We start from the raw sequence: 26,883 nt of genomic DNA, 5'->3' as shown, positions 1-26,883 counted from the left end.
GGCTTGCATTGTTATCCAAACCAGGGCACTTTTGAGAGTGAAAGGGGGCGCTATCAATAAATACACCGGGACCATAGGTGTGTGGTTGCTCTACTTATAAGATCCTTCCTGGGAGCACCTGGGTGGCTCAGTGGTTTAATCATCTGACTCTTGATCTGGACTCATGGTTCATGAGGTGACACCCCACGTCGGGCTCTGTGCTGACTGCATGGAGCCTGCCTGGGATTCTCTCTCTCCTTCTCTGCCCCTCCGCTGCTCGCACGGTCTCTTTCTCTCTCAAAATAAATAAATAAACTTTAAAAAAAAAAAGATCCTTTGTGGTCTGGTCTCACCAGCCCCATCCCTGGTCACAGCTCCCCATCCTACTCTCAAACACACACGTGTGCACGCACATACACACCTGCCACATTCTTTTGGGTGCCCAGGTAAGCACATGCTATTCTGTCTGCCTGAAACATCCTTCTCCCCATTCTGCCTTTGGCCAATTTCTAATCAACTGCTTCAAAAGTCAAAATAATTTTCTCCAGGATGTCTTCCTGACTCTCAACACTGAGTTGCTCACCTCTTGTGCTCCCATTGAACCTTGCTCTTGCCTCATCGTCACCCTTATCACACCAATGCCCTGTTTCCCTCCCTAGAACATAGTGCCTCCAGGTGGGGGACCTTGTCAGATTCTGTGTTCCTAGCATCTGGCACAGCGCTTGGTTCATGAAAAGACACGGAGCTATGTACTTACACTTTGTGCAACTTGTCGTGTGCTGAATGAATTTGGCACTGTGTTGTCCCCTGGCTGCTGGGGACATTAAGGGGAAGAGGGGACCTGGAGGACCAGTAGGAGCTTAGGAGTCTCAAGCCCTGAGCCATTTTTCCCAGGTGTCCGTTCCCTCCAGCCTCTGCTTGGCTCCCCCTAGTGGCAGTTTGTCTGTAGTGACAGGGCCCGAGGGCCAGGTGATAGCTGCAGGAAAGGGACCAGAGGGGGCAGTGTCCTCAAGCCAGGCTTCAACCTCTACTGGGTGGCCCTCTCCTCATGGTGCTCCTCCCCTGCCTGGCTGTAGCCCCTGCAGCACCACAGAGTCCCCATCCACCTTGTCACCGGAGGCCCTACCCCAAGAACTTGGAAGGTGAGGAGAAAAGTTGGGTAGTGTGACTCCAGGCTGATTTCCATGACAGAGGCAGAAAAACTCTGCTCCGTGTGTTGCCCAGGCAAAATGGATTGGTCAAGCCTGGCTGCCCTCTTTTGTCTTATATTCAAAGCCTGGATCAGAACCACAAGATGTGAGTGGGTTCATGGCAACTATATGGATGAAACAACTAGAGCCAGCTGTAGCAGTGAATTGACACGCCGAGTGTGGCAGTGGAAACTTGGAAAATAAAAGACGCGAGCCAGTTGAAAACACAAAGCCGGGTGGAGGGAAATGAGATTAAGGCCTATTGCCACACTGCACGGTTTGATTTTGCTTTCAAATCAGCTTTCCCCTCCCCCTTTGTAATTTTATAGTTGGTAGCTGAGCTACTGGAGGTCTATCTTGGGGGAAAAGAGCTCAGGAAAGGGAAAGATGGAGAAGAGTCTCACTCTGGTGGCTTAGGGCATGGGCAGGGACAGTAGGCTGTCACCAAGGGGCATACAATAGGCCAGCAACAAAGAGGATCACACCCACATGGACTGAAGCTGCAGCAAGGAGCCAGCCAGGTTTCAGGGTCTCTGGGGCTGGGGAGGTGAGCAAGGGCTGGGCTGGAGAGAGCTACCCTGCCCCTTTGTCTCTTCTTCCCCTTCATTCTGTGAATGAAAAACCAAGGGAACATCCTCCAAAAGAACAGCAGGCCTAAGAAGCTTCATGGCAAGACTACTTAGCAACATCAAAGGCTGAGGCGCCTGGCTGCTTCAGTCAGTAGAGCCTATGAATGACTCTTGGTCTCGGGGTCGTGAGTTTGAGCCCCACATCGGGTGTATAGCTCACTTGAAAAAAAGTAACATCAGTGGCTAAGGGCATCTGGGCCTTCCCAGGAAGGAGAGAGAGGCAGCGAGGGGATGGTGGTTGGGAAGGAGTGTCTTCTTTCTCGTAGTCCCTTGTGCTTAGAAGAGTGGTCTCAGGAAGGGCAGAGTGGGGGGAATCTAGCCCCCACAAGCCCTTTCCCTTGGCGATCTTCGGGGCCATGGAGAGAACTAGACAATCATTACCACAGGCTGTCCGGGTCTGAATATGCCTGTCGCTCTCTTAGCTCCCCTACAGTTGTAAATAACTATGCTTTGAAACATGGGACTTAGAGGAAACGGTTTTATCAAAGAGTTTATGGAGCACAGAACTTTATCAGGATTCAGGGAAGAATTTGTTTTCTTCTTCAACAAGGAGTCTCAGACTAGTAGAAAAAAGATCTGCAAGAGAGAAGCAGACCTTGAAACATGGCAGGAGTAAAGCATAAGGGGTGTCTAGCTGTAGCATTCTTGCCTTTAAACCATGACCTGACAGGAGCCACCTGTTCCGAGCAGCTGTGTCGAGGGGCCAATGACTGGTTTGTGTGTGCGGGAGGGTAGAGATATCATGGTGTATTCTTTGGGATAATCACTTGCAAAAGGATGAGCTGGTAAGAACAGTCTTCCGGGGGAGCCAGCAGTTGGCAAAAGGCAGCAAATGACTAACAGGCACAAGGTCAATCCTTGGCCTGAAAATGAGGTGTGAATTAACTTCCAGTATGTTCCTGCCCCCATGGTTGTGTTAACTCTAATCCTCTTCTCCCACTGGCAGCCATTGAGCGGGCAGTAATGTATGACTGGCGACCCCAGTTATGTGATGGGGGAGGGGTGCTCTGGCATCCCTAGAGGACTCCCAAGATGTATGGTGCTCCTCCAGCCAAACCTCTTTTGGTCATATTGTGTATGCACTGGTGGCAAGAGGCATCATCAAGGGCAACAAAGACAAAATGCCCAGCAAAGGCAGGGCAAGGGGAGACCAGAGGCAGAGGAAGCTGGGGCTCAGGGCTCCAGGAGCCCTTCAACTGAAGAGGCATCTGGCTGGAGACTAGGGGTGCAGACTGAAAGGTAGGAGGCTGACTCCATCTCCTCACCAAATGTAATGGCTATTTTCACAAACAGGACCTTTACTCCCTCAGTGGTCCCTAGTCTTGAGTGGTGGGCCCACCAACAGCGCAGAACTTTCTTCCTTCACCCTCACTTCTAGAGTTATTTGTGGGGGAGGTGCCTCCAATAACCAGATTCCTTTCCAGAAGCCTCTTCCTCTCCCCACCCCTCCACCAAGAGCTAGTAAGAGGGAGATGGCAGGAGGCAAGATCACTAAGAGGGGCAGTTTTTCTTAATTTCAGGCTTTTTGTATGATCCTAATAACCTTCAGGTCAAGGGCTACATGTTATTAATAGTCAAATTAAATGAACTCTAGCAGGGGAGAACCTGGGTGGCTGTCAGCTAAGCGTCTGACTTTGGCTCAGGTCATGATCTTGTGCTGCGTGAGTTCAAGCCCCGCATTGGGCTCTGTGCTGACAGCTCAAGAGCCTGGAGCCCACTTCAGATTCTGTGTCTCCCTCTTTCTCTGCCCCTCCCCCTGCTTGCGCTCACACACTCTCTCTCTCCTAAAAGTAAACATTTTCAAAAACCTAAAAAAAAATGAACTCTAGCAGAAAATGCTTCTATTTCCAAATCTGGCAAGGAGACCAGCAGTCCCCAGTTTGAGATGAACTGAATCTTTAGCTTGGGGACTCAATGAGATTAGCCTTGTTCCAAGTAACCTCCCTTCCTCTGGTTCTGAGGGTGGGAGGTGAGGGATGTAGAGAACCTGGTGATGCCTTTGGCTCAGAAGCGGTCCTACACCTATTACAGGTACAGCTCCAACTGTGATCAGGCTGCAGCTCTGTTCAGCTCCGGTATCTCCTCCTTACACCCCACCAGGTCTGTTCCTGCTGCTATTCCCCAGTTGGGAGTCACTTACCATCCAGGACCCTTGGGTTTCTCACAAAAAGAAGGGTGGTGGAGGTGCTTATGGAACTCTGCTGAGTGTCACGGGGAATTGAATACTGACCTTCCCCCAGGCACAGGGGCCACAGGTGGGGACTGAAGTCCTTTCCTGAATGACCTTAAAACCTCATTCTAGGAACTGGATTACCCAAAGGGGCCCACAATAGAGTCCAAAAGTTATGGCGCAGCAAGCCCTGATCAATGGGTCCAATGCTTCAGGAAGTTGTGACCGGCAGGATAGGGCACTTGGTTCTCCACGTCAGCTTCTCCCAGAGCACTTGCGGTGAAAGAAGGCTAGTGGTCCGGAGGCACACACTCCATAGCTCATCTCAGTCCCCTTTTGAATCACTTTTTTTTCAGAACACTCATGATAAAGTCAACATCCCATTATTCAACATAAAGCACAACCAGAGCAAACAAAAGCAAGAAGCATGTGGCTTCTCCCGAAGTTAAAGAGCGTCCTGATTTGATGAAGCACCAAAAAAAATCCCTTCACCTTCTGGAATGCGTTAGCATTCATTCAATTGTACACATTTACCTTCCCCAGTGTTTAATTAGAAGGCCTGAAATTAAATGCCACACATGTATCAACTACTGATGGAGGGAAATGTTACATTTGGCAAAATTGGTTCCAAAATGAATAAATTATAAAGACTACGCTCTTCCTCTGAGAAAGCCCTTGGATTCCTATTCCCCAGGAATAAGAACGAGAGATCCAGCAGGCCTCACAGGCGCTGTAATTCAGATACAATGCACAGAATCACGTTGTATCTAGTTCTTAGCACACCCCAGACATCTTAAGGTCTGAAGGTTGGATAAAACTGCGGCCAAGGTCTTCTCTTGGCTTAACAATGCAACTGACAGTCTGGAAGCATAGAAGAGTGATCACTGGGCCATAAGACACCTAGACCAAACCTTTGGCAGAAAGACCGGTACAGATATGATACAGATCCACAATCACACAAAGACACTTTATTAGTTTCCTCTACAAGAGACAGTAAACAGTAACATCAACCTTTTTAACAGAAATCTCAGGTCACTGGAGAGGCCAAATCAATGGGAGGAAGATGAAAATGAGATATTTAAATTAATCTAAAGGCACTACGACCCCACCTAAAACCTACTACCAGGGTGGTAGCGGGCTCAGGAAGATTAAGCTACGGCAGAAACAACAATCCCATGTAAATGTTAGAGATCACGTAGCAGGGGGTAAGTTTGCTTTCCAGAAGACTGTAGTACAAGGAACATTTGGGCCTGAGAGGGTTATTTGGCCAGGGAAAGGGCAAGATGGCTGAAGGTCAAGTCAAATGTAAAGGAACAGGTACAAAGGAGAATCCAAGGGACACAGTCCCCAAGCAGGGGGTGAAGGATCAGGCTATTTCCTCCCAAGAAGCATTCACTGCCCTGTGTGCTGCCACCCCTCAGGCTCCCCCCCCCAACCAGAGAGCTGCCCGCTGGCTCCTGCTTTACAGGACTCAGCAACCAGAGCTGGGTTGGGGCTGCCTAGGGTTCCTGCTGTAATTTAGCATAGACTTTTGAGAGCTTTTCACAGGTTGGGGGTTGGGGGATGGGAACTGGATCGGCTTTGTCACCAGTGGTTCGGCTCTGTCACCAGTGGTTCGGAACCAAGGAAACCCTGAAGAATTCACATGCAAAGTAGTCTGAGCTTCCCTCATCAACTTCAAACACCCCTACAACACAACACGCTCTCAAGCCTGCAATCTTGCAGCAGTTCGGCTGTGGTTAAAGCTGCAAAGCTGCGAGGCTCACAGAATCCAAGAAGCCGGAATGAGACAACGGAGGAAGGAAATCCCAGCAGTGAGTCTCAATCCGTCTTTCTCTAATTTAGGAGAAACACTAATATACCTGATGTGGGGTGTGGAAAGCTACACTGGAGCAAGCTGGGTTTTCTGCTGGATTTTTCATCAAATGCCAAGGGAGAACAAGGGGTGGGGTTCACGTTATTTGTAAAAAGCCTCAGCAGTAATTCTATTATAAAGGGACATGGCTGAACAGGTAGGAAACGGACTCCCCGTTGTGAGTTCTCCTGATGGCTTCTGCGAGGATCATTGAGATGTCAATCACCTAGGAAAGTGAGAAAATTGGCAGGTTAGGAACACCCAGACAGAGGACCCACCCTTTTGTAGACACTGAGGAGCAGACCTGTGAGGGTCCTTCCTCTTAAAACAGCTGCACTGTGCTATTTCCCTTTGGGAGCCACACCCAGCCATTCTGCAGCCTTTTTTTTTTTTTTTACGTTTATTTTTTGAGAGAGAGAGGAAAAGCAAGCATGAGTCAGGGAGGGGCAGAGAGAGAAGGAGATAGAGGATCTGAAGCAGGCTCTCCTGACAGCAGAGAGCCCAACTCGGGGCTCAAACTCACAAACCCGTGAGATCATGACCTGAGCTGAAATCAAGAGTCGGACGCTTAACTGACAGCCGCCCAGGTGCTCCTCTGCGTTGTATTTTTAGTATCACCACTTAGGAAAGAGTCAAAGTGCTAATGGAGGAAAACCCCTCACTCAGACTCACCAAGGTGGCGGTGGGTTGACATTTACAAATTCTTAGGAATGAAAAAAAAAAACCCATTTAAGCTGGAAAAAAAAAATCCTTAAGAAGGACATGGATGCTCCAATTCTACATATTAATTTCAGAAAGCGAATGGACTACTGTACACTTTAATTAAGCAAGGCCTTGTTCTTTTGATACAACAGTACTCGAACTTTAGTGTCTAATTCCTTGGGGAATTAAAACAGTGGTCCCAGGACCTCTTGGTTGTGCACGTCTCAGATGGAGCAAAGGAATCCGCATTTTAACAAGGACCATAGGTAACGAACTTTGTTTCCAGAGCATGCTTTGAGAAACGCTGCCGTCCTAAGGGTTGTACTACTGGTTCAAAGGTTTCACGTTATGTCTGCAGGGGCCAACAGTTAATAGCAACACACATATACTGCAGAGCAAGGACTTGTAAATGTGAGCGGGTATCACGATCACTGAGACAGTCTGTTGAAATGTAGCATCCCTGGTGCTCCATCCTCCAGAGGTGCATCTAGCAACTTGAATCTTTTAAACCTGATTTTGTTTTCTTACTTTTGGACCACAGATCCTGATGACAGACTGAGCCCTTAAGAGCGAAGCGGGGAGGCTTCAGAACGTAGACACCCAATTCAATGTATGAAACCACCTCCTAAATAAATACTTAGAGTATTTTGCAAGAATTGCATCCTTACCTGTATTTTGGAGCAATGCTTCATCTTATCCTCCTGAGGTATGGTATTGGTGACGACTACTGCTTCAAAGCATGCATTGTTAATGCGGGAAATGGCCGGGCCAGAAAAGATTCCATGAGTCAAGATCGCATAAACTCTGGTGGCTCCAGCTGAGAGAAGTCTAGAGGAAGAAGCAGAGATGCTTTGGATTAATCTCACCTGTCACCACAGGACCTGAGTTCGGGGAGAGGAGTGTATTAGTCAGCTTGGGCTGCCATAGCAAAATACCACAGACTGTGTGCCTTCAAAGACAGAACTTCATTTCACAGTCCTGGAGGCCGGGAACCCTAAAATTAATGTGGTGACAGGGTGACCTTCATCCTGAGGCCTCTCCCCGTGGCTTGTTGGCAGCCGCTGTCTCACTGTGCACTCATGTGACCTCTGTGTGCACATATGCATGGGGTAATCAGCTCTCTGGTGTCTCTGCTCACAAGAGCACTATTCCCATCATGAGACGGTCCCACCCTCGTGACCTCATCTAAACCTAGTGACCTCCCGAAGGCCCCATCTCCAAATATCATCGCACTAGGGGGCCTAGAACCTCAACATATGAATTTTAGGAGAGACACAATTCGGTTCACAGCAAAGACAAATATATGGACTAAGAACTGATCTGAATAGGTTTGGATTAACATAGTGAGACTGGTACAGACTGCTATGCTCAAGGAAATCCATCTCCTTTTTTTCCTGGGCACACGGGTGGACTACCTTTCCCAGTATCTCTTGCATAGTTAAGAGTGACCATGTGCCTTAATTCTAGCTATCAGAATATGGGCAGATACAACGTACACAACTGGTTGGGCTTATAAAAATCTTCCATGGGTGGGGTGCCTGGGTGGCTCAGTCGGTTAAGCATCCAACTTCAGCTCAGGTCATGATCTCACGGTTCGAGCCCCACATTGGGCCCTATGCTGACAGCTCAGAGCCTGGAGCCTGCTTCAGATTCTGTGTCTCCCTCTCTCTCTGGCCCTCCCCCACTCATGCTCTCTTTCTCTCTCTCAAAAATAAATAAAAATTAAAAAAAGATTTTTAAAAAAATCTTCCACGGGTGATTCTCCATGCTCTTTTCTCCCTTTCTGGCTGGCCAAAATGGAAATGTCTTCCAAGGTAATCTTGGAAGCCTTATGTTAAAGATGTGGCACTACAAAACCAAAAGAGGAATACTTGCACTGGAGTTAAACCACAAACAAGAACTATCGCATTAACCAACTGACATTTCAGGGAGTTGATCTGTTACAGCAATTAGCATTACCTTAACAATACAAGGACGAAATGAGTTTTATAAATGTATACTCCAGGATCCAAATCAGCAATCATTCAGCACACAAATATTTTCTTAGCCCCTATTATATGCCAGGGCCTGTGCCTGGCACAGACACCCAGAGGTTAAGGAAAAATCACGAAAAACTATGCTGTCCACAGTAATGTGGATTATAAGCAATGGGGAGCCACTTAAGGTTTTAAAGGATAGGAGTGATGGTATCTAGCCTTAGTTTTAGACAGATTCGCAAGAGGGGAGGCAGTGTGAGAGAAGACAGACTGGGGAGGTAAGAGATTGATTACCAGCAGCAGAGAGAACAGAGTGAAGGCAGTTTAGAACAGTGCAGGCAAGAGAGGAGAAATAACATGAATGAAGGTGGTAGCAACTAAAATGGACAGTCAAGAGGTAGGACCAGGGTTTCTGGCTTAGGTAAAATATAAATAGAAAATACTGTATACCCTGTAACAACATGGGGGTTAGGGGTGTCAACCACCCACCCCCATAGTTGAAAATCTGAGCACAACTTTTGACTCACCCAAATCATAACTAATACCCTCCTGCTGACCAGAAGCCTCATCGATAACATAAAGTCCATTCAGACATATTCTGTATGCTATAGTATATGCTCTATTTTTATTTTATTTAGTTTTATTTATTTAGAGAGAGAGAGAGCAAGTGCACAAGTGGGAGAGGGGCAGAGAGAGAGGGAGAGAGAATCCCAAGCAGGCTCCACACTGTCAGCACAGAGCCTGATGCAGGGCTTAGATTCATGAACCATGAGATCATGACCCGAGCTAAAGTCAGACACTTACCCAACAGGCGCCCCATTTGCTGTATTTTTACAATAAAATAGGCTAGAGAAAAGAAAATGTTATTAAGAAAATCATAAGGAAGAGAAAATACATTTATAGTCCTCTACTGTATTTATCAAAAAAAAGCACAATAAGTGGACTCACACAGTTCAAATCTGTGTTCAAGGGCCAACTGTATAGTCCTGTCTGTTCAGGCCTATACATTTCTACCTTAATTTGTTTCTTAAAAAAAAAAAAAAAACTATCGGGGCACCTGGGTGGCTCAGTCGGTTAAGCGTCTGACTTCGGCTCAGGTCATGATCTTGCAGTCTGTGAGTTCGAGCCCTGAGTCAGGCTCTGTGCTGACAGCTCAGAGCCTGGAGCCTGTTTCAGATTCTGTGTCTCCCTCTCTCTCTCTGACCCTCCCCCATTCATGCTCTGTCTCTCTCTGTCTCAAAAATAAATAAACGTTAAAAAAAATTTAAAAAAACTATCAAGTGGGTGCCTGGGTGGCTCAATCAGTTAAGCATCCGACTTGGGCTCAGGTCATGATCTCGCAGTTCGTGAGTTTGAGCCCTGCGTCGGGCTCTGTGCTGACAGCTTAGAGCCTGGAGCTTGCTTCAGATTCTGTCTCTGTCTCTCTCTCTCAAAAATAAATAAAACATTAAAAAATTTTTAAAAAACAACTATCAAAAGTAGAGTATTCAGAGTGATAAGAACATTTTGGAAATACAGCGGTGATAGTTGCACATACTGCGAATGTATTTAACGCCACTGAATTGCACACTTAATGGTCAAAGTGGCAAATTTATGTTTTATATAGTTGAGCACAGTAAGAAAAAAATAACTAAGTGAAAATAAAATATTCATCAATTGATGCATGTTGCAATTCAAGCCTAGGGTAATAAAAACTCCCAAAGATAGTTCTCATCCCCCTCAATTCACCTGCAGATAGCAAGCAGTTAGCTTTTCACTTCTAACCACTGGCCCCACCACCTCTTGGCACTCACTTGTCAGCTGCATGGCAGATCGTGCCACAGGTGTCGGCCATGTCATCTACCAGGATGGCCACCCGATCCTTCACATCTCCCACCAGCACCATGCGGTCTACTTCATTGGCCTTCTTCCGTTCTTTGTGAATCAGAGCGAAGTCCACATTCAACCGGTCTGCGATGGAGGTCACTCTGCAAGACAGCGGTGCGTTCACAGTTCAAACAGTGTGTGTGTGTGTGTGTGTGTGTGTGTCTCCTAAAGATGCCAACACAGGGACTAAACAGTGGGTTTGTTTTTCAGGGATACCGCTCTTTGAAACCAAACTGTTCCTGGGTCTGGAAGAAAACAACTCTACTTGACTGGCTTCTCAAAGGCAAACGTCACAAAGCAGGTTTTAGAGACTAATGCATCTGTATCCTGAGATTAGTCAGACTTCAATTATAATTAATTCCGGTTTACAGCAGGGGAGAGCCAGATGCCTCACCGGTCCTGGGAAGCAGCAGGATGCTAAGGCACATTCATTTAATAGACTGGCAGCAGAAGGGAAGAGAAAGACGACTTCCTTTAGCTAATGCCGGGGGTGCACAGACTGTCCCAACTGGATGCACAGATGTGATGAGAAGTGAACCTGAGCCTCTGACAGGAGAGGAGTAAGTCCCCAGCCCATTCCAGTGCCTGTGCGCTCACTGCGCTTACCCCCAGTGATCTACCAACTGTCAGTGTCAACTGTACATGGGCACTGAGCTTGGATGTTCCTTTTAGGAACACTACAAGGAACACTGTACCAATTAATCAGGAAAATGGGACATCTTGCTTGGACAGCCCGAAGGATTGCCAACAAATCAAAATGTCTTATTTTTCTATTACAAAATAACATAAACCAAACTAGAAAGTGACACAGAAGACAAATCTTTGATGACAAAGTACCACAGAATTCACTCAGACAGAAATCCATCCCATGTAAATGACAGCACGCTGTTCCAGTAACATGTAGGTCCATGCTCCACTGTGCCATCATCGTGCGTGAAGAAGCCTGTGCTTTGGGTCTTGTTTTTATTTTTTCATTTTAGAGAGAGAGAGAATCTTAAGCAGGCTCCATGCTCAGTACAGAGCCCCACACAGGGCTTGATCCTACAACCCTGGGATCATGACCTGAGCCAAAATCAAGAGTCAGATGCTCAAGTGACTGAGCCACCCTGGCGTCCCAGGTCTTGTTTTTTAATGCAGCACTGATACAACCAGAGCATTATGTCTGATTTCCATTGTGCCTATGGTCACATAACGGAGTTTGTGCTGGACAGGGGAGAGCCTGTGACCATATAATAGAGAATGTGCAAGATCCAAACCACAACCTGAACAGCTTATGTATCCTGATCTAAATGAACCATACCTTGTGTTCCCCATTACTAGAATTGTGTGGGCATAGAACATAAGAATAACCAATCTCCTTGGAATGTTTACTCATCCAAGACAAATGCATGCTCAATTAGCTCAAGCATCCCAGACTGCCCATACTCCATGGCCAACAAAATCAAAGACTGACAGGGGACACCTGAGTGGCTCAGTCAGTTAAGCTTCTGACTTTGGCTCAGGTCATGGTCCCACAGTTCGTGGGTTCTAGCCCTGCATCAGGCTCTGTGCTGACAGGGCAGAGCCTAGAGACTGCTTCGGATTTTGTGTCTCCCTCTTTCTCTGCCCCCTCCCCTGCTCGAGTTCTCATGTTCTCTCAAAAATAAACATTAAAAAAAAAATCAGTGACTGACAAAGCAGGAAGGGCTGGAAAAAGTCACTCCCTACACCATGGAGGGGAAAACTGTGCAAACCACAATCACACAGGGACCTCTACCTACTCCAAAAACCCTGCCAAGACCAAACTGATAGCTACTCACTCAGCAAATCCTCCACTACGGAAAGAGAATTATAAACACACACAGAGAGTGGATATGTGGCAATAAGTCACCTACTAAAGGCAGTTTTCCTATACCCAACTTTGGAAAGAAGATCTTGGCTTGATTATTTGTTTCAAACACGACTATTTTCTAAGTCCCATGGCAAGATGTGAAAATAATGCCCAACAAGTTAAGACAAGTTTGACAACTGCCATTAGGGGGATGCTTTTTCGGCTCTGTCACTTTTACAGATAATAACTATCGATTACATGAGACTCACAGAGACACACATCTGGCTGGATAACGGAACTCAAGTGCTCAGCTTATCAGTTCTGTTGGAGTTACTGCAATAAAGAGGTTGTGGAGAAACAGTCATTGAAGATTTGAATGGCCTTTAGAAAGACTGGAATTAGCTTTCCCCAATCATCTGTGTTTTGTAGCCTCTTCATTCTATTTCCACAACAAGAAGAACATGTGTCAGATTTTTGAATGCATTACTAATGAGTGATCCACTAAGGAAATCAAGAGCTCTTAGTCGGCACCATGTGAGCTGTGAAGCACTGAAACTGGCAATGCCTGGCAATCAGTTTGTTTAAAATGTTAAGGTCTTGGTTTTAAATATAAAGTTACCACATTTTATTTTCCCTCCTGCTTAATGTCTCAATGCCAGGGTTAACACAGGTCGAACCAACAGCATCATGAGGGGAGTAAAAGCCTATTTGTCCAATAATAGCACATGGTTTGATAGCTGGTGCCATTCACTGGAAACCCCAATTCCCCAGCCTTCTGGATGGGTTCACAGTGGTGTTGCTTGCTAGCTCTGTGGTGCCAAGTTACTAATGGGTTTCAGTCAAGCCTACAACACTGCAACTACTTAAGGACCCCCTCAAGGCTGCCTTGTCTTTCTGTCACTTTCTGGCAGTGACTCAGGTCAGTAAAACTATGTCCAGCTCGTGTCCCAGCTACTGATACACCCATTCTGAAGTATACGTGACCCTTGAAAAACATGGGTTTCAACTGTGCAGGTCCACTTATAAATAGATTTTTCTTGATGCAGTACCATGCTGTAAATGTATTCTCTCAACAACAGTTTCTTTTCTCTAGCTTGCTTTGTTGTAATACTATCTATAACACACGTAAAATACGAAGTGTGTTAATTGACTGTTTATGTTTTTGGTAACACTTCTGGTCAACAGCTGGCTATTAGTAGTTAAGTTCTGAGGTGGTCAAAAGTTATATGCGGATTTTGGAGTGCATGGGGCAGGGGGTGGGGAGGTCGATGCCCCTAATCCCCATGCTGTTCAAGGGTAAACTGAACTTAAAAACTGTCACTTGCTAGAAAAATGTCAACTTTCTGACATAGCTGTCTGAAAGATATCCCCAGTACTGTGAGAACAATGCACAGTTTGGCCGTACCTCTTAGCTCCACCAGCATCGGGGGAGACAATAGTGCAGTTCCTCCACTCAGAGATGTTTTCCCTGATCCATTTCAGGACAGCTGGCTCCGCGTACAAATTGTCCACTGGGATATCAAAAAAGCCCTGTAGAAAGAAGCTGAGTCACTTTTGCTTTCTTTTTGTGCTCTTCGATTTATAAATGACTAATACAAAGAGGATAATAACTGGCCCAAAGAATACCTTCCTGTGACATTCAAACTGATTAGAAGGCATGCTCAGTGTAGCAGATTAAAAATGGCTTCTCAAACCTGGGCTGGCCAAGAGAGTCCCGGCCAAGAGGGGCAAGGCCTGACTTCAGCTAACCCACAATTGACGACAGGACCATGAAAGAGCCCTTGGGAAGAACGGCCAAGTTCAGCCAATATCGTGACTGCCCAGTCAATGTGGAGACCTATGAGGTAATACTTATTGCCTTATTCCATCAAATGTTGGGCTGGTCTGTTAGGGAGCAAAAGCTAACTGCTAAACCAGTTAGAAGACGCTTTGATACATAAACTTAGTGGAATGTATTTATAATAAATGGTCACAGAGAGTAACTGGTAAAAGATCTCTGTTCTAATACTAGTTGCTACAGATTAGTTGCGTTTCTCAAGAAATCTGTTCCTCTTCAATAAAATGGGTATAATCAGGGGCGCCTGGGTGGCTCAGTCAGTTAAGTGTCTGACTTTGGCTCAGGTCATGATCTCATGGTTCGTGGGTTTGAGCCCCTACATTGGGCTCTCTGTAGTCAGTGCAGACCCTGCTTTGGATCCTCTGTCCCTCTACTCACGTGCATGCACATTCTCTCTCTCTCTCAAAAATAAGTAATAAAAACACGTTTAAAAAATGGTCATAACCACCTACCCTGTGTACCTCACTGGATTGCCATAAGCCTCCAATGATGATTTGAAAGTCCCTTTAAACAGTACAAAATACAAAGGAATGCTGCGTTCCCCTTACTCTGTGTTTATGCTAGAAAGTAGATTCTGATATCTGTGGCTCTAAATTTAATGATGACAAAAACAGTTCCCAATTACTGAGCACCTATCCTGAGCCAGGCATTTATACCATAAATTTAATACTCACAATAACAATGCAGTGTGTGTTCAGAGTAGTTAAATAATCTGTGCAAGGTTATAAAGCCAGTAAGTGTCAGCCAGTATTCAAACTAGGTCTGAACCCAAAGTCCATGTTCTTCTCAGAATACCAGACCACCTCCCTTATCCAACCACTCCAAATGACTGAGATGGTAAACAATGCTTAAGGTGAGGATGTTTAAAATGATGTCGATGTCTAGTTTATTTGAGCTGTCTTTGGGCAGGTTTTTGCTTCTGTGCACTCTTAGCATTATAAGCTCTCTCCTCCCCACACCCCCTGCTTTCTAATGCTGAATATTTAACTTCCAGATACCTGAATCTGAGAGGCATGCAGGTCCATGGTGATAATATGATCTGCGCCTGCTACAGAGAGCATGTTTGCAACAAGCTTGGCTGAGATTGGAGCCCGACTCTAAATGGAGGGGACAAAAGAAGGACAAAAAACCAAAAAGCCATTTTGAGAAATAATTCATTTGCTCAAGAAACATTTGCTTACTGTGCACCTACTATGTTTACGGCACCATGCTACCAGGAAATTCATAGCAAGTGCCATGGCCATTGACTATATGAGTAAATTGCAATCTAGCACAAATACTAAGTGGAATATCACTTTTCCAAATCAGGATACATATTTCAGAGAAGAAAAATACCTTCCTACCTTTTTTTTTCTTAATGTACATATTTTCAGCCTATTTAAGGGTTTTAATGCTCAATTATTCAAACTAGGCTGACTTAAAAAATCTTTTTCACAAGAATTATTAAAATCTCTTGACACATACATATGCAAACCTGTATTGCATCTAACATGTCAAAACTTAAAAGACAGATCACAGAATGGAAATTCTAGTTTATTGTGCAAATTATACCACTTGCTTACTCATCTTGAGGTCAATATTCCAGCAACTTCAACCTCCTTAAATGACAGATAAACACACCTGCTGCACGATAAACTAGCAAAGCCCATGCCCTTTATACTCTGTAGGAGCACTATAGTCTCAGAATAAAAATGTCTGGCCTTCTCCCAGACATTGTACGTAAAATTTGGGCACTGACTGTTAGAACAGACCTGCAAAGTTTTATACATGTACCTTAACCTCTAATATACCAGATAAATAAGGGGAGATGTGCATGTGTATAATGAGACCAGGTATTCATGTAACTGACTTCAAGTTTTATGACGAGGGTCCCAGAGGATCTACCAGTTTAAAAAATATTCTACTCCACAGTAGCTGGTGCTTAGTCCTCTTGATACAATTAAAAAGTCACAGTGAGCTGAGAGTCACAGATGTATGACGAAGAAATACAGACTACAAAGATGTTGATTTATATAAACCAATCACATGTCAATTGTTTTGAACATTGGGTAATACCTAAGAAAATGTGATTAAAAAAAACAACAATATCCTCTAAATATGTATCTGAGAATTAAGGAAGTTTTTTTTGTGACTCTGGGCATGTGCTTCTTCTGATTAAAACAAAAAAAAATTTTTTTTAAAGTAGATTCTGCTCCCACCTTATCCTTCTTGTCCTGCCGGGCATACGGAAAGCATGGGATGACTGCAGTAACCCGGCTGGCTGAAGCGATCTTGCAGGCGTTAATCATGATCAAAAGCTCCATTAGATTGTCATTTATTTCGCCACAGCCACTCTGAACAATGTAGACATCCTCTCCACGTACACTTTCACCAATTTCCACACTACAAGGAGAAAGGAACGAAAACAAAAAACAGATTTTAAAGCACCATACTACACTTTTACAGACAGTACAGCCTAAAAAGTATAACTTCCCTACTAGTATGCTGTTAATGAGTTCTAGCTGCACATGGTCACTGATCCCCTCAGACTTTGCGAGATCCCCAGGAGGAGCCCCTGTTCCAGAAGGAGTTTACTGCCTCAGTTTACGCCAGTGTACTATACAAATATTACCTATTATTACATGAGACATGGCATGAAAAAGCCTGGCTAAAGAACTTACAAGTAACCGGACCATAACTTCAGTGAGCTGCCTGTGTCTCATTACGTACAGGAATAGGACATGTGCATGCAAATTGGATACAGAGCCTGTGACTGTCACAATCCACGTATAACAAAAGTAGAGAGATCATGTGAGGAATGAATCACACTACTGTTCTATAACGATGCCTTCTATGGAAGCCAGTACCACATCTACCATATTGGCACTTCACTCAACAAACAGTAAATGTTCATATGCCAGTCACTGTACTAAGTGCCAGGGACACATGGAGAATAAAACAGATGTGGTCCTTGCCTCCATTTTATGCGAACTGTATTCTTTCCAATTAGTATGTCTTGTTTAAAAAATATTCCACAGGAAGTTAATTATGGAGTAGGGCTACACTTAACCATAAAATGAAAGTTTTAATATCCATGCTTGGGTTGTTACCAAGAATAACTTATAATTAAAAAATCATAACCTCCGTGAAACCTCAGAGCAACACCATTTCCCCCAATTAATCCTGTAGGTGAGGTGGTGGTATTGCGCACGCGCGCGTGTGTGTGTTACATAACGTGTATCAACCAGGAGTAGGTTAGAATTGTGGATAACTCCTACTGATCAAGAGAAAAACTTCAACAGGAGAGAATTACATTGCCAGAAGCAGCTAATATAGGGAGACAGTTATATTTATTCTTTTCCAATTCAAGTAACAATTAATTTTAAAAAGAATGAGGTTGGGTGCATGGTGGCTCAGTTGGTTAAGTATCCGACTTTGGCTCAGGTCATGATCTCCCCATGGGTGAGTTTGAGCCCTGCATCGGGCTCTGTGCTGACAGCTCGAAGCCTGGAGCCTGCTTCAGAAAATAGGTCTCCGTCTCTCTCTGCCCCACCCCCACTCGCGCTCTGTCTCTCTCTCTTAAAAATAAACATTAAAAAAATAAAAATAAAAAATAAAAAGAATGGGGTTAGTTTACATTGTAAAGCAAGACAAATAAAAGCAAATGGTAAAAATCAAACCAGAAACCAATTATAACAGGGAAGCTGAGATTCTTGGTAGCCAGAACAAAGAAGAAAACCCATTAGTTTGGGATATCTGGAGATAAACCTTCTTCAGGCACTGAATTAAAGAAGTATTTTATACTGGGGATCCTTATGTTAAAAGTGCATGATTTGCTCAATAATTAATATCAATAAAGTAGAAAATGGGCAAAATAAACCCGAAGTAAGCAGAAGAAAATTAACCATAAGAGCAGAAACCAATGAAACCAAAAACAATAGAGAAAAGCCAATGAAACACAAAGCTGGTTCTTGGGGGAAGGGGAATTTAAAAAACTGGTTAAGCCTTGGGGCACCTGGCTAGCCCAGTCAGATGAGCATGCGGCTCTTAATCTCAGGGTCGTGAGTTCGAGCCCCACATTCGGTGCAGAGATTGCTTAAATAAATAAACTTTTAAAAAAAAATTTAAAAAATGGATGTCTCTAAGATTGACCAAAAACAGCTTCACTGGAGAGTTCTACCAAACATCTGAAGAATTCACACGAATTGTGCACCATCTTTTCTAGAACGCAGATGAGGAGGGAATATTTTCCAATGCATTTTACAAGGCCGTAGTAGTGAGCCACCAAAAAACCAGACAAAGGCAACATAAGGAAAATACAGAGAGGGAGAAGAGAGGTGGGTGTGGTTATGACAGGATGGAGCCTTGTGGTGACAGGATGGTTTTGTATTTTTACTGCATCAATGTCCATATCCTGCTTCTTGTGTCACACTACAGTTTTGCAAGAAAACTCTAGTTTGGAATGACTATGGCTGGGAGCTTTGGGAAAACTGGGTAAGGGGTACACAGAACGTCTTAGCATCATATCTTACAATTACCTGTGGATCTACAACTATCTCAAAATTTGACTTGAACACAGAAGAGCATAATCATGTTTTGTACGTACTTGAGTAAATAAAGCATTAACTGTGGCCCTCAGTGAAAGCTGAAGTCACAGAAATGTAGCTAAAAACAAAAGCATTTCTGCATTAAGTCAAAGAACCTAGTCCAGTTGTATAATGTTCTGAGAAACTGTGCAATACTGTGAGGGAATCTGGAAAACTCTAGGCTTTTTGATTTGAGAGATAGCTCATCTCAAAAGATTTTCTCCCTAGCTTACTATGTATCAGTCACATGGCCTTCCTTAACATTCCCTGCTCACATCATTGCCTTGCACTTCTTCCCACTTACCTGGGATGCTGTTCCTACAACTAGCTGGTTTATTTCTCAGGACTTCAATCAAAGTATCTCCTCTGACCCTCTTATCAAAAAAAGTGACTTCCTGAGAAGCAAAAGATCAAAAGTGACTTAAAAATAATCAACCAATTAAAATATATATATGGACCTTGTCTGCAAACCAATTCGAGCAAACAGAGAAGAAAAGCACCCACAATTATGAGGCAGGGAAATGTGAACACTGTGTATTTGATATTAAGAGATTGCTGTTAACATTTTGAGGCAAGAAAATGGGACTGTGGTTACTAAAATGTACAAGGGCAATATACTATCTAGGCTTGTTTCAAAGTAACTGTGGGTGTGTATGGAAGGGGGAATAACAGATGAAAACAAGATTAAACCAGGAATTGAGAATTGATGAACTGGGTGATGGGTACCTTGGGGGAAACCACTATACTCTTCTACTTCTGCGTGTTTGAAATGTTTCATAAAAAAGTGACCCTCCCCAGTCATTCCCTCACCACTTTAGTTATTATCTTCAAAAACACTTATCATAACTTGTTATCACTTTATTTTGTAAACACTTGTTTACTGCCTGTCTCTTTCACTAGAACATAAGCTCCACAAAGGCAGGGACCAGATCTGTTGCACTCTTCTGTATCCCCAGCCAGCCAGTGCCTCTAGGGCACAAACAATGAATGAATGAATATCCAGCAGGACTAGGATGCCTCTCGGTATCCACTCAAGATACTGTGAACCTTCTGCAGGTGTACTAGTGAGAAAATTTAGAAGACGGACTTCTATCATTCCTCACAAAGTAACTCACTTCACACTAGAGGCAATGGGTCCAACATGTTTCTTTAAAAGATTTTGATAAATCTGTTCATACCCTCTTCACAGATACACAGCTGGCAGAGATTTCATTTTGGGTGAACTACATACAACCTGTTGGGAGCACCAGAATACGACAGCTACGAAGATTTTTGCAGCAGGATCCTGAAATACTGATACCGAGGCAACAGAATAAATGATACAGCAATTTTGTGGACCCCGGCTTAGCCAAGTTGACATCTGTTAATCACCAAGGTCAGCCTTAAAAAACAATGGACTCTGGGGGAGCCTGGGTGGCTTAGTCAGTTAAGCGTCCAAACTTTGGCTCAGGTCATGATCTCAGGGTTCACGAGTTTGAGGCCCGTGTCGGGCTCCATGCCGACGGCTCAGAGTCTGGAGCCTGCTTGGGATTCTGGGTCTCCTTCTCTCTCTGCCCCTCCCCTGCTGGTGTTCTCCCTCTCTCAAAAATAAATAAACATTAAAAAAAAAACCAACAATGGAGTCTGTCGGCAACCTTAACTACGCCAATGCCAAAATTACATTCTGAAGACATTCTTCAAAATTCAAATGGACAAGCAGAAGGGAGCCAGGGAGCACTTTCTGTGAGAGTAACTCCCATGTTTTCCAAAGTGCAGGTCCTAGAATGGCACTGAGCAATCTGGGAGTCAATGGATTTGTGTGGTTATGGAGCGCCTAAAATGTCACTAGTGACAGAGGAACCGAATTGAGATGTGCTACAAGCATACGATACACACTCTATTTATTGTGAAGGTGGGAGAAACAAAAGCAAAACGTATCTCAATTTCAAAGTTGCTTATGTGCTGAAATTATCATATTTTTGGATATACTGGGATAAGTAAAATATACTAAAAATGTAAAAAACACAATGGACAAGGCTAAGTCACACCTCCTGGAGGAGAACACGCTCTGCAGGTTACTCATTGTGGTAGGCCCAAACAAGAGACAGAGGTGTTTAAGGGACTTCTCAGATCTCCTTCACTAACACTGCCCACCCTTTAAGAAGTTCCAGTCCACAAGAGTCCCTTCTATGTTTTATGGTGCACAACTCCGGGGTCTGGACCAAGTATTTCAAATACCTGTGCAACTTCAAAACTCAAAAATTTAATCCCGCCCACAGGTGTGGGGTGAGCCCCATACCTCACCTCCTTGAGGAAGATCTCCATTTCCTTGGGGGAGAACAAAGGTCAGGCACACTGATTTCCAGGAAAGTCACCTCTATCCTCTACATGTGATATGGAAGGCCTATGGCTCTTATTCCAGTCAAGAACACAGAATATCATCTGTGGTCCAGACATACACTCAACCCAGAACCAGGTGGTGTTGATTAGGAATTTAAACAAAAGCTCCAAGAGGCTAAGAGAAGGGCTAATTATCTATTCCAAAGCTTTGTTTTCAAGTAAGACCAGAAAACAACACATGATGGCTTATCTCTCTTTACAAATGCCTAAACTATCAGAAGTAATATTAAAAACACCCATAATAATTGTTTACATTGTTCCTTATGTTACTCAATATCATTATTTAAGGATCCCACCCATGAAATTCCCAGAATTTTGTGCCTGGAGGTATCTAAAGAGTTTCATGATACTCAGTTGGTTAAGCATCTGACTCTTTTTTTTTTTTTTTTTTAATTTTTTTTTTCAACGTTTATTTATTTTTGGGACAGAGAGAGACAGAGCATGAACGGGGGAGGGGCAGAGAGAGAGGGAGACACAGAATTGGAAACAGGCTCCAGGCTCTGAGCCATCAGCCCAGAGCCTGACGCGGGGCTCGAACTCCCTAACCTGGCTGAAGTCGGACGCTTAACCGACTGCGCCACCCAGGCGCCCCTAAGCATCTGACTCTTGATTTTGGCTGAGGTCATGATCTCACCATGTGAGATCCAACCGGTGAGATCCAGCCCCTCGCTGGGTGTGGAGCCTGCTTAAGATTCCCGGTCTCCCACTCCCTCTGCCCCTCCCCTGCTCATGCTGTTCTGTCTCTCTCTCTCTCTCAAAAAAAAAAAGAAAGAAAAACTACATAATCCACTGCAAGTGGCTTATCCCTTTGGCTACCAGGAAGCCAAGGGATGCAGTTAAAGTAACCCTAGACTGCAGTAACTACCTTGTGCCAAATTCTTGGCACAATTATGATAGGCCTTTGTTCTAGAAGGCTTCTGAAGCATCTATTTAACAAATCGTGTGACTATCATGAAACACACTTCAAATCCTTTCTTGAAAGCAGCTAAAGCATTAATTATAAAATTAAATTATCACTGCCAAGTTAAACATTAGAGACCATTTGTTACATACATAGATTTAGCAGAGGTATGCCTTTAAAAATCATACTCTAACATCACATAAGGTTTGAATAATAATTTTTATAAAAGCACCAGCTCACCACCCAACACAATTGCTAGCAACACTTTTGTGTTATCATATTACCCGATGATAGTCAACCAACAGTTCAGCCATTTCCCAAAACCAAATTTAGGACTAAATCCTAAAGCATAGAAAGGTGTTATTACCAGACATGTATCTAGCAACTTGAAAATTTTATTTATTTAACTATATGCAAAATAAAGCAGTGTAAGTAAAACTAGGACACTGCCTTATTTTACTGTGTATTCTAATCTCACTAATCAAGATCAATCTTGCCCCTCCAGTAGTATTATAAGGTACAGACTTTCAGAAAGCCTTCAAATACCTGCAAACTACACTCCTATTATACAGCTTGGTCAATCAATAGTTCAGTGAGTCCTCAAAAAATCTTAGTATGATTTCTATGGTTTCCTCTAAGTCTAAGAGATGATAAATTAGGCAGTGATTGATGGTAGAAGAGCTGTGGCTAAAACCTGTTTGCTTTTAATGCAATTTATCAGGTGGAAAGACCTAGTTTAGCAATTTAAAGGGTAACACTCCATGTTCTCTCCCTCTAGCTACTAACGGTGTGTTCTCCAAATGGCTTTGGGCCAATCATTCCCCCAATCTTCTGGCAAGGCCAGGCTGGCTATGTCCATCCAATGAGAAAAACAGCTTCTCCTTTATCTTTACTTTAGCATCAGTGCATCCAACCAGCATGGAATGCTAAGAAACACAATAGGAAATAAAGCGAAATCTAAAAGGTGGATAGTCTTCTTAAGAAAATCTCAAGAATTTAGATGGAGACATTGGCATGTGCAAAATGCAAGGGATTAACTAACCAAGGGATTAACTAACCAAGGTTCTTAGGAAAATCCTAGACAATCAAAGTTAAAGTCCTCCCCACTCTGAGCTTATCCACAGTAACCAAATAAACCAAAGCTATTTCTTGATATTGAAGAGAATCAAAAAAACATCAAAAACTTTAATTTATTCATAAGTTTTAAAAGCCAGATGAGATACTCCATCAACAAAAATTGTAAGCAATAGTACCCAGTATTGGGCAAGTTACTTAACCTCTGAATCTTAGTTCCTTCATCCATAAAATGGGGATAGTAACTTCTCAGCAGGGTAGAGGGGATTAGAAATGTATAAAGTACTTAGCATAGGAACTAGCACCTCTTAAGCACTCATTATACATTAATTACTATTATTTTGATTATTGCCGATGAGAGCAGAAGTTGGGTCAACTTTTCTAGAGGGCAATTGGGTAACATGTTATCAGTTGCCTGAAAAATGGCATCTACCCCTAACTTGGTAACTCCCCTTCTAGGGATTTGTCCTAAGGAAATGGACAAAGATTTGTGTTCAAAGGTTTTCATATAAAAGCATTAGTCAACAACAGGAAATATCTACTACTCAGTTATCTAAAATTATGGTAAAACTGTAAGAAGACCAGAACAGCTATTTAAAACCATGTAGACTAAATATTAAGGGGAGAAATTATTCAAAATATATTGCTAAGTGATGAAAGCCATAGATACCTTACATTTTTGGAAAAGTACATAAACACACAAAATATCTGGAAGGTCATAAATCAAAATGTGAACAGCTGATCTTGGGTGGTGGCGGCACTATCTGGGAGGTCTTTTTTCCCCTTTTTCCTCTTCTGTAGTTTCTGCAATACCATCACCACAACTGCTTACCAACATCCACTGTGCATTTATTGGGTTGGACAATGTTCTAATTTATCTCATTTAATCTTCACAATTACTTTACAGGTGAGGCAAAGAAAAGCTAAGATTTCAAATGCAGGTTCTCTGATTCCAGAGCCTGAGCTTTTAATCTCTCTTATTTTTTGTGTGCAATACACCCACCTATATGTATGTTTCCTGCATAACTGGACAGCAAGGGAGGCTCCTGAGTCGAGAAGTAACGCCACTCTGCTTGAGAGAGCACCAACCCCTGTGACTCTGCCAAATAGCAAAACTGTCTCATTTGAGGATGGGCTCTGCAGTTCTCCATCTGATGACCCAGAGTACCCACTGAGCTGCTCTGTCTATGCCCTTCAGAGCCCAAGAGTCACACAGGGCAGTAGTTACCATTTCTACAGTGCAGAAGAGCCAAAGGTGGGGGTGGGGGATGGAAGAGGGAGGCTTCACGGGCAACATACTCAATTATGTTCAATGAAGATTTCAGAACACCTAGGGAACCAAAAAGCTATTAAGCCTGAAACGAGGAAACCAAACCAGTCAGCCATTTTCCACATTGGGCTTAATCTTAACCAATGTTTCCAAGCATGCCTCTGTCCAGCTGTTTAAAAATGAAACCAGCCTGATTTCAGAAGTAGATGGGGATTGCTGATGAATCCAGATCGGTCAGAACACTGAATTGTTCTCGTCCTCCCCCTCTCCCAATATAGTTTCAGGCTCTAGAGTATTGCATTATGACAGAGGGTGAAGGGTTAACACAAAGAAAAATAAGGTCTTTGGATTTTTCCTAGAAGTGTAGGAAGAGGATTTAATAACCATAGTTCTCTAAGGGGGGCAAAAAACCCCTCTAAATGAAAATCATTCTTGTCCCCACCTGTACTGCCACATGCAATGTCTGGTCCTGTATGGTTTCATTATTATGGTGTCATAATGGTGTGGTCAAAGCTAAAGACAGCAGCTTGGCTAGCCTCTTCTGACTAAGGTATTGCCTAGTTACAGATGGTGTCAGTGTTTGCACTATCATCTGCATCACAACCAGCGGTGCAACAATCAAGTATCCAGAAGGAAGCTGCCCACTACAGATGAATGCTTTTATAAGCAGATCTAGAAAGGATAGGGGAGTTACACTTCCATAGTAAGTTTAAAGAAAGAAAAAAAAGGAAAAAAAAAGCATTTAGGAAAAAATGTTGAAAGTAACCTTAACTAATTTAACTGACCATTAGACTTGGTGTAAACTTTCCCCTTACTAGATGACTGACTAGATGACTGCAGGCCCAGCTCTGATTTGATCAACAGGACCACAAAACACAAAGTATATCTATCAGAACCAGAAGATTCTACATTTAGGTGGAAGGCACACTGAAAGGATGAAATAACTAAGTTATCTTTTAAGATGGCCCCAAGGTGCAGGAGGAGGTTGGGAGTGGGGGGAGGGAGCACGTTTAATTAGCAAGGCAATGAAAAAAATTCCAGCTGCAATGTACTATGCAATTCCGGTCTTCCACTGTATTATCTTTCCTCCATTATCTTAACACTCTGCGATGAAAACTGTTTCCTAAAATCCTCACAACAGCGCTAAGAGGAGTGGACGAGTTCAGGAGGGACTTTGCTACTGAAAAATACGTTTCTGTATCATCTGTACCAGTACCCGCACTGGGAAAGGTCAAGGATTCCAGAACTAAGGTTCCCCCAAATTTTTGGATGGCTCAAGCTGAGATGCTGGCAATCAGGATGCAGAGTTAATGCATCACTTTATTTGATCAACTAGATTTAACTTAAGTATGGCTCCGATTCTAAAGATGTGAAAAGCCAACGCTTGCCAATCCAAGGGAAGTCCTTAGTAATCATTTTGGCGCCCTCAGTACATAATGTCAATTTCCTTCAAAACGAAACCCAACCGACACCATTTCGAATTGAAAAGCTGCTTCTTAGACTCTAAAAGAAACACCAGGAGGGCTTATTACGCAGTAAGGTTCTCCCAAGCAAGCTGGTCCAAGAGTTAAAGTGAACCCAGTCCAGTCAGGATAGCTCAACAGCGAAGCGACAAAGCCACGTGTCCCCTTGGCCGAGGCTAAGCGTCTTTCCCTTCCCGTAGCTCTAGGCAGCCACTACCCCGCCTTGGGTCCTCCGGCCCTTGACTTCAAACCCGACAGCTTCGCCTCATGCTCCATCTTGACTCCACCCCACCTCACGGTGAGAATGAACGTGACCCTCCCGCGAGAGGTAAAATAACGGAAACAGCCCGTGGGGCACGCTTGCCACAGAGCTGCCCCTTCCCCTTCCCCCCCTCCCTGCGGTCCCTCAGAACTCACGCGGCGGCCCCATCCCCCTACTCTCTGCCGCCCAAGCGGGGTCCCTGCCGCCCCGGGTTGGGGTCCCAACTTCGCCCTTACCAGGTCTCTTGGTTGCTGAATTTCTTAGTCACCACCTTGCCTAGTTCCAGGCCCAGGCGGTCAGCAATTTTCTGGGATAAGTCTTGGTGGGAACTGCCGCTGAAGATTTTAATATTCGGCATCTTGGCCAACCACCCTAGGCACTCTGCTCAGCGATCACTGTTGCTGCCGAGACCGGAACCGAAGTCGGCCCACAGACTCAGGTCCAAACCGCTTCGCGTTGCTACTCCGCCATCTTACATTCCCGCCGGGCGTGCGGCTCTAAATTGCCCACCGCCAGGAAGGCGGGGTCAGCAAAGAAATCCACACCCCGTCCGCCCTGATTAGCTGAACGGGAGCGAGGGGCGGGTCCTTACTGTGGCTCTTGCCTGCCTCCAGTTGTCTCAGGTATTGGCTGGAGGCCACGAAAGGGGCGAGGCTAAGGTATAGCCCCGCCCCCGTAGCCAGGCAGTGGGCGAGAGCTGGCTCAGGAGCGCCAAAGCAAACCACGTTTGATTGGGGAGTGCAGGGATGCTGGTGACGCATAGTGCCAGATCTTTCTCGCATGCGGGAAATCAGACACGCTTTTTTTTTCCTTCAGTGCCAGAAATTAAGTCTGGCTCTGGTTTACAGTTCCTTTTAAGAAAATCTGTTTATCAGGATGGCAGCCAGTTTGTCAGAATGAAGGGGAGGTTTCTGAACAAGAGTTTGCATATTTCTGAACGTGATTTTTATCTCCT

General features: G+C 44.1%; 1 protein-coding gene across 1 annotated transcript; it reads right to left on the bottom strand.

Annotated features, from left to right (window-relative positions):
- Positions 1–4,916: 4,916 nt before the first annotated feature.
- Positions 4,917–26,409, bottom strand: PRPS1 (phosphoribosyl pyrophosphate synthetase 1). The gene is made up of 7 exons (XM_047082069.1): positions 26,165–26,409; positions 16,213–16,396; positions 15,013–15,111; positions 13,583–13,707; positions 10,295–10,468; positions 7,194–7,353; positions 4,917–6,049 (listed from the first exon to the last, which is right to left on the bottom strand). Exons 1-7 carry the CDS (start codon positions 26,284–26,286, stop codon positions 5,957–5,959), a joined length of 957 nt encoding a protein of 318 aa, XP_046938025.1. The 5' UTR covers positions 26,287–26,409; the 3' UTR covers positions 4,917–5,956.
- Between the last annotated feature and the right edge of the window lie 474 nt (positions 26,410–26,883).

The sequence above is a fragment of the Lynx rufus genome, unplaced genomic scaffold (genome assembly GCF_022079265.1).
Source record: "Lynx rufus isolate CCGP_SWC_20201006 ecotype Redwood Valley unplaced genomic scaffold, mLynRuf1.p SCAF_19, whole genome shotgun sequence".
NCBI classification, from domain to species: domain Eukaryota; kingdom Metazoa; phylum Chordata; class Mammalia; order Carnivora; family Felidae; genus Lynx; species Lynx rufus.
This window is presented reverse-complemented; position numbering and strand designations above follow the sequence as displayed.

Excerpts from the sequence above, each read along its gene's own strand:
- PRPS1 (XM_047082069.1), bottom strand. The coding sequence starts at position 26,286 with ATGCCGAATATTAAAATCTTCAGCGGCAGTTCCCACCAAGACTTATCC. Across the intron at positions 15,112-16,212 it reads GGCAGGACAAGAAGGATAAG|AGTCGGGCTCCAATCTCAGC; the intron begins GTGGGAGCAGAA and ends CCCTCCATTTAG. Across the intron at positions 13,708-15,012 it reads TGCATGCCTCTCAGATTCAG|GGCTTTTTTGATATCCCAGT; the intron begins GTATCTGGAAGT and ends TTCTTTCTACAG.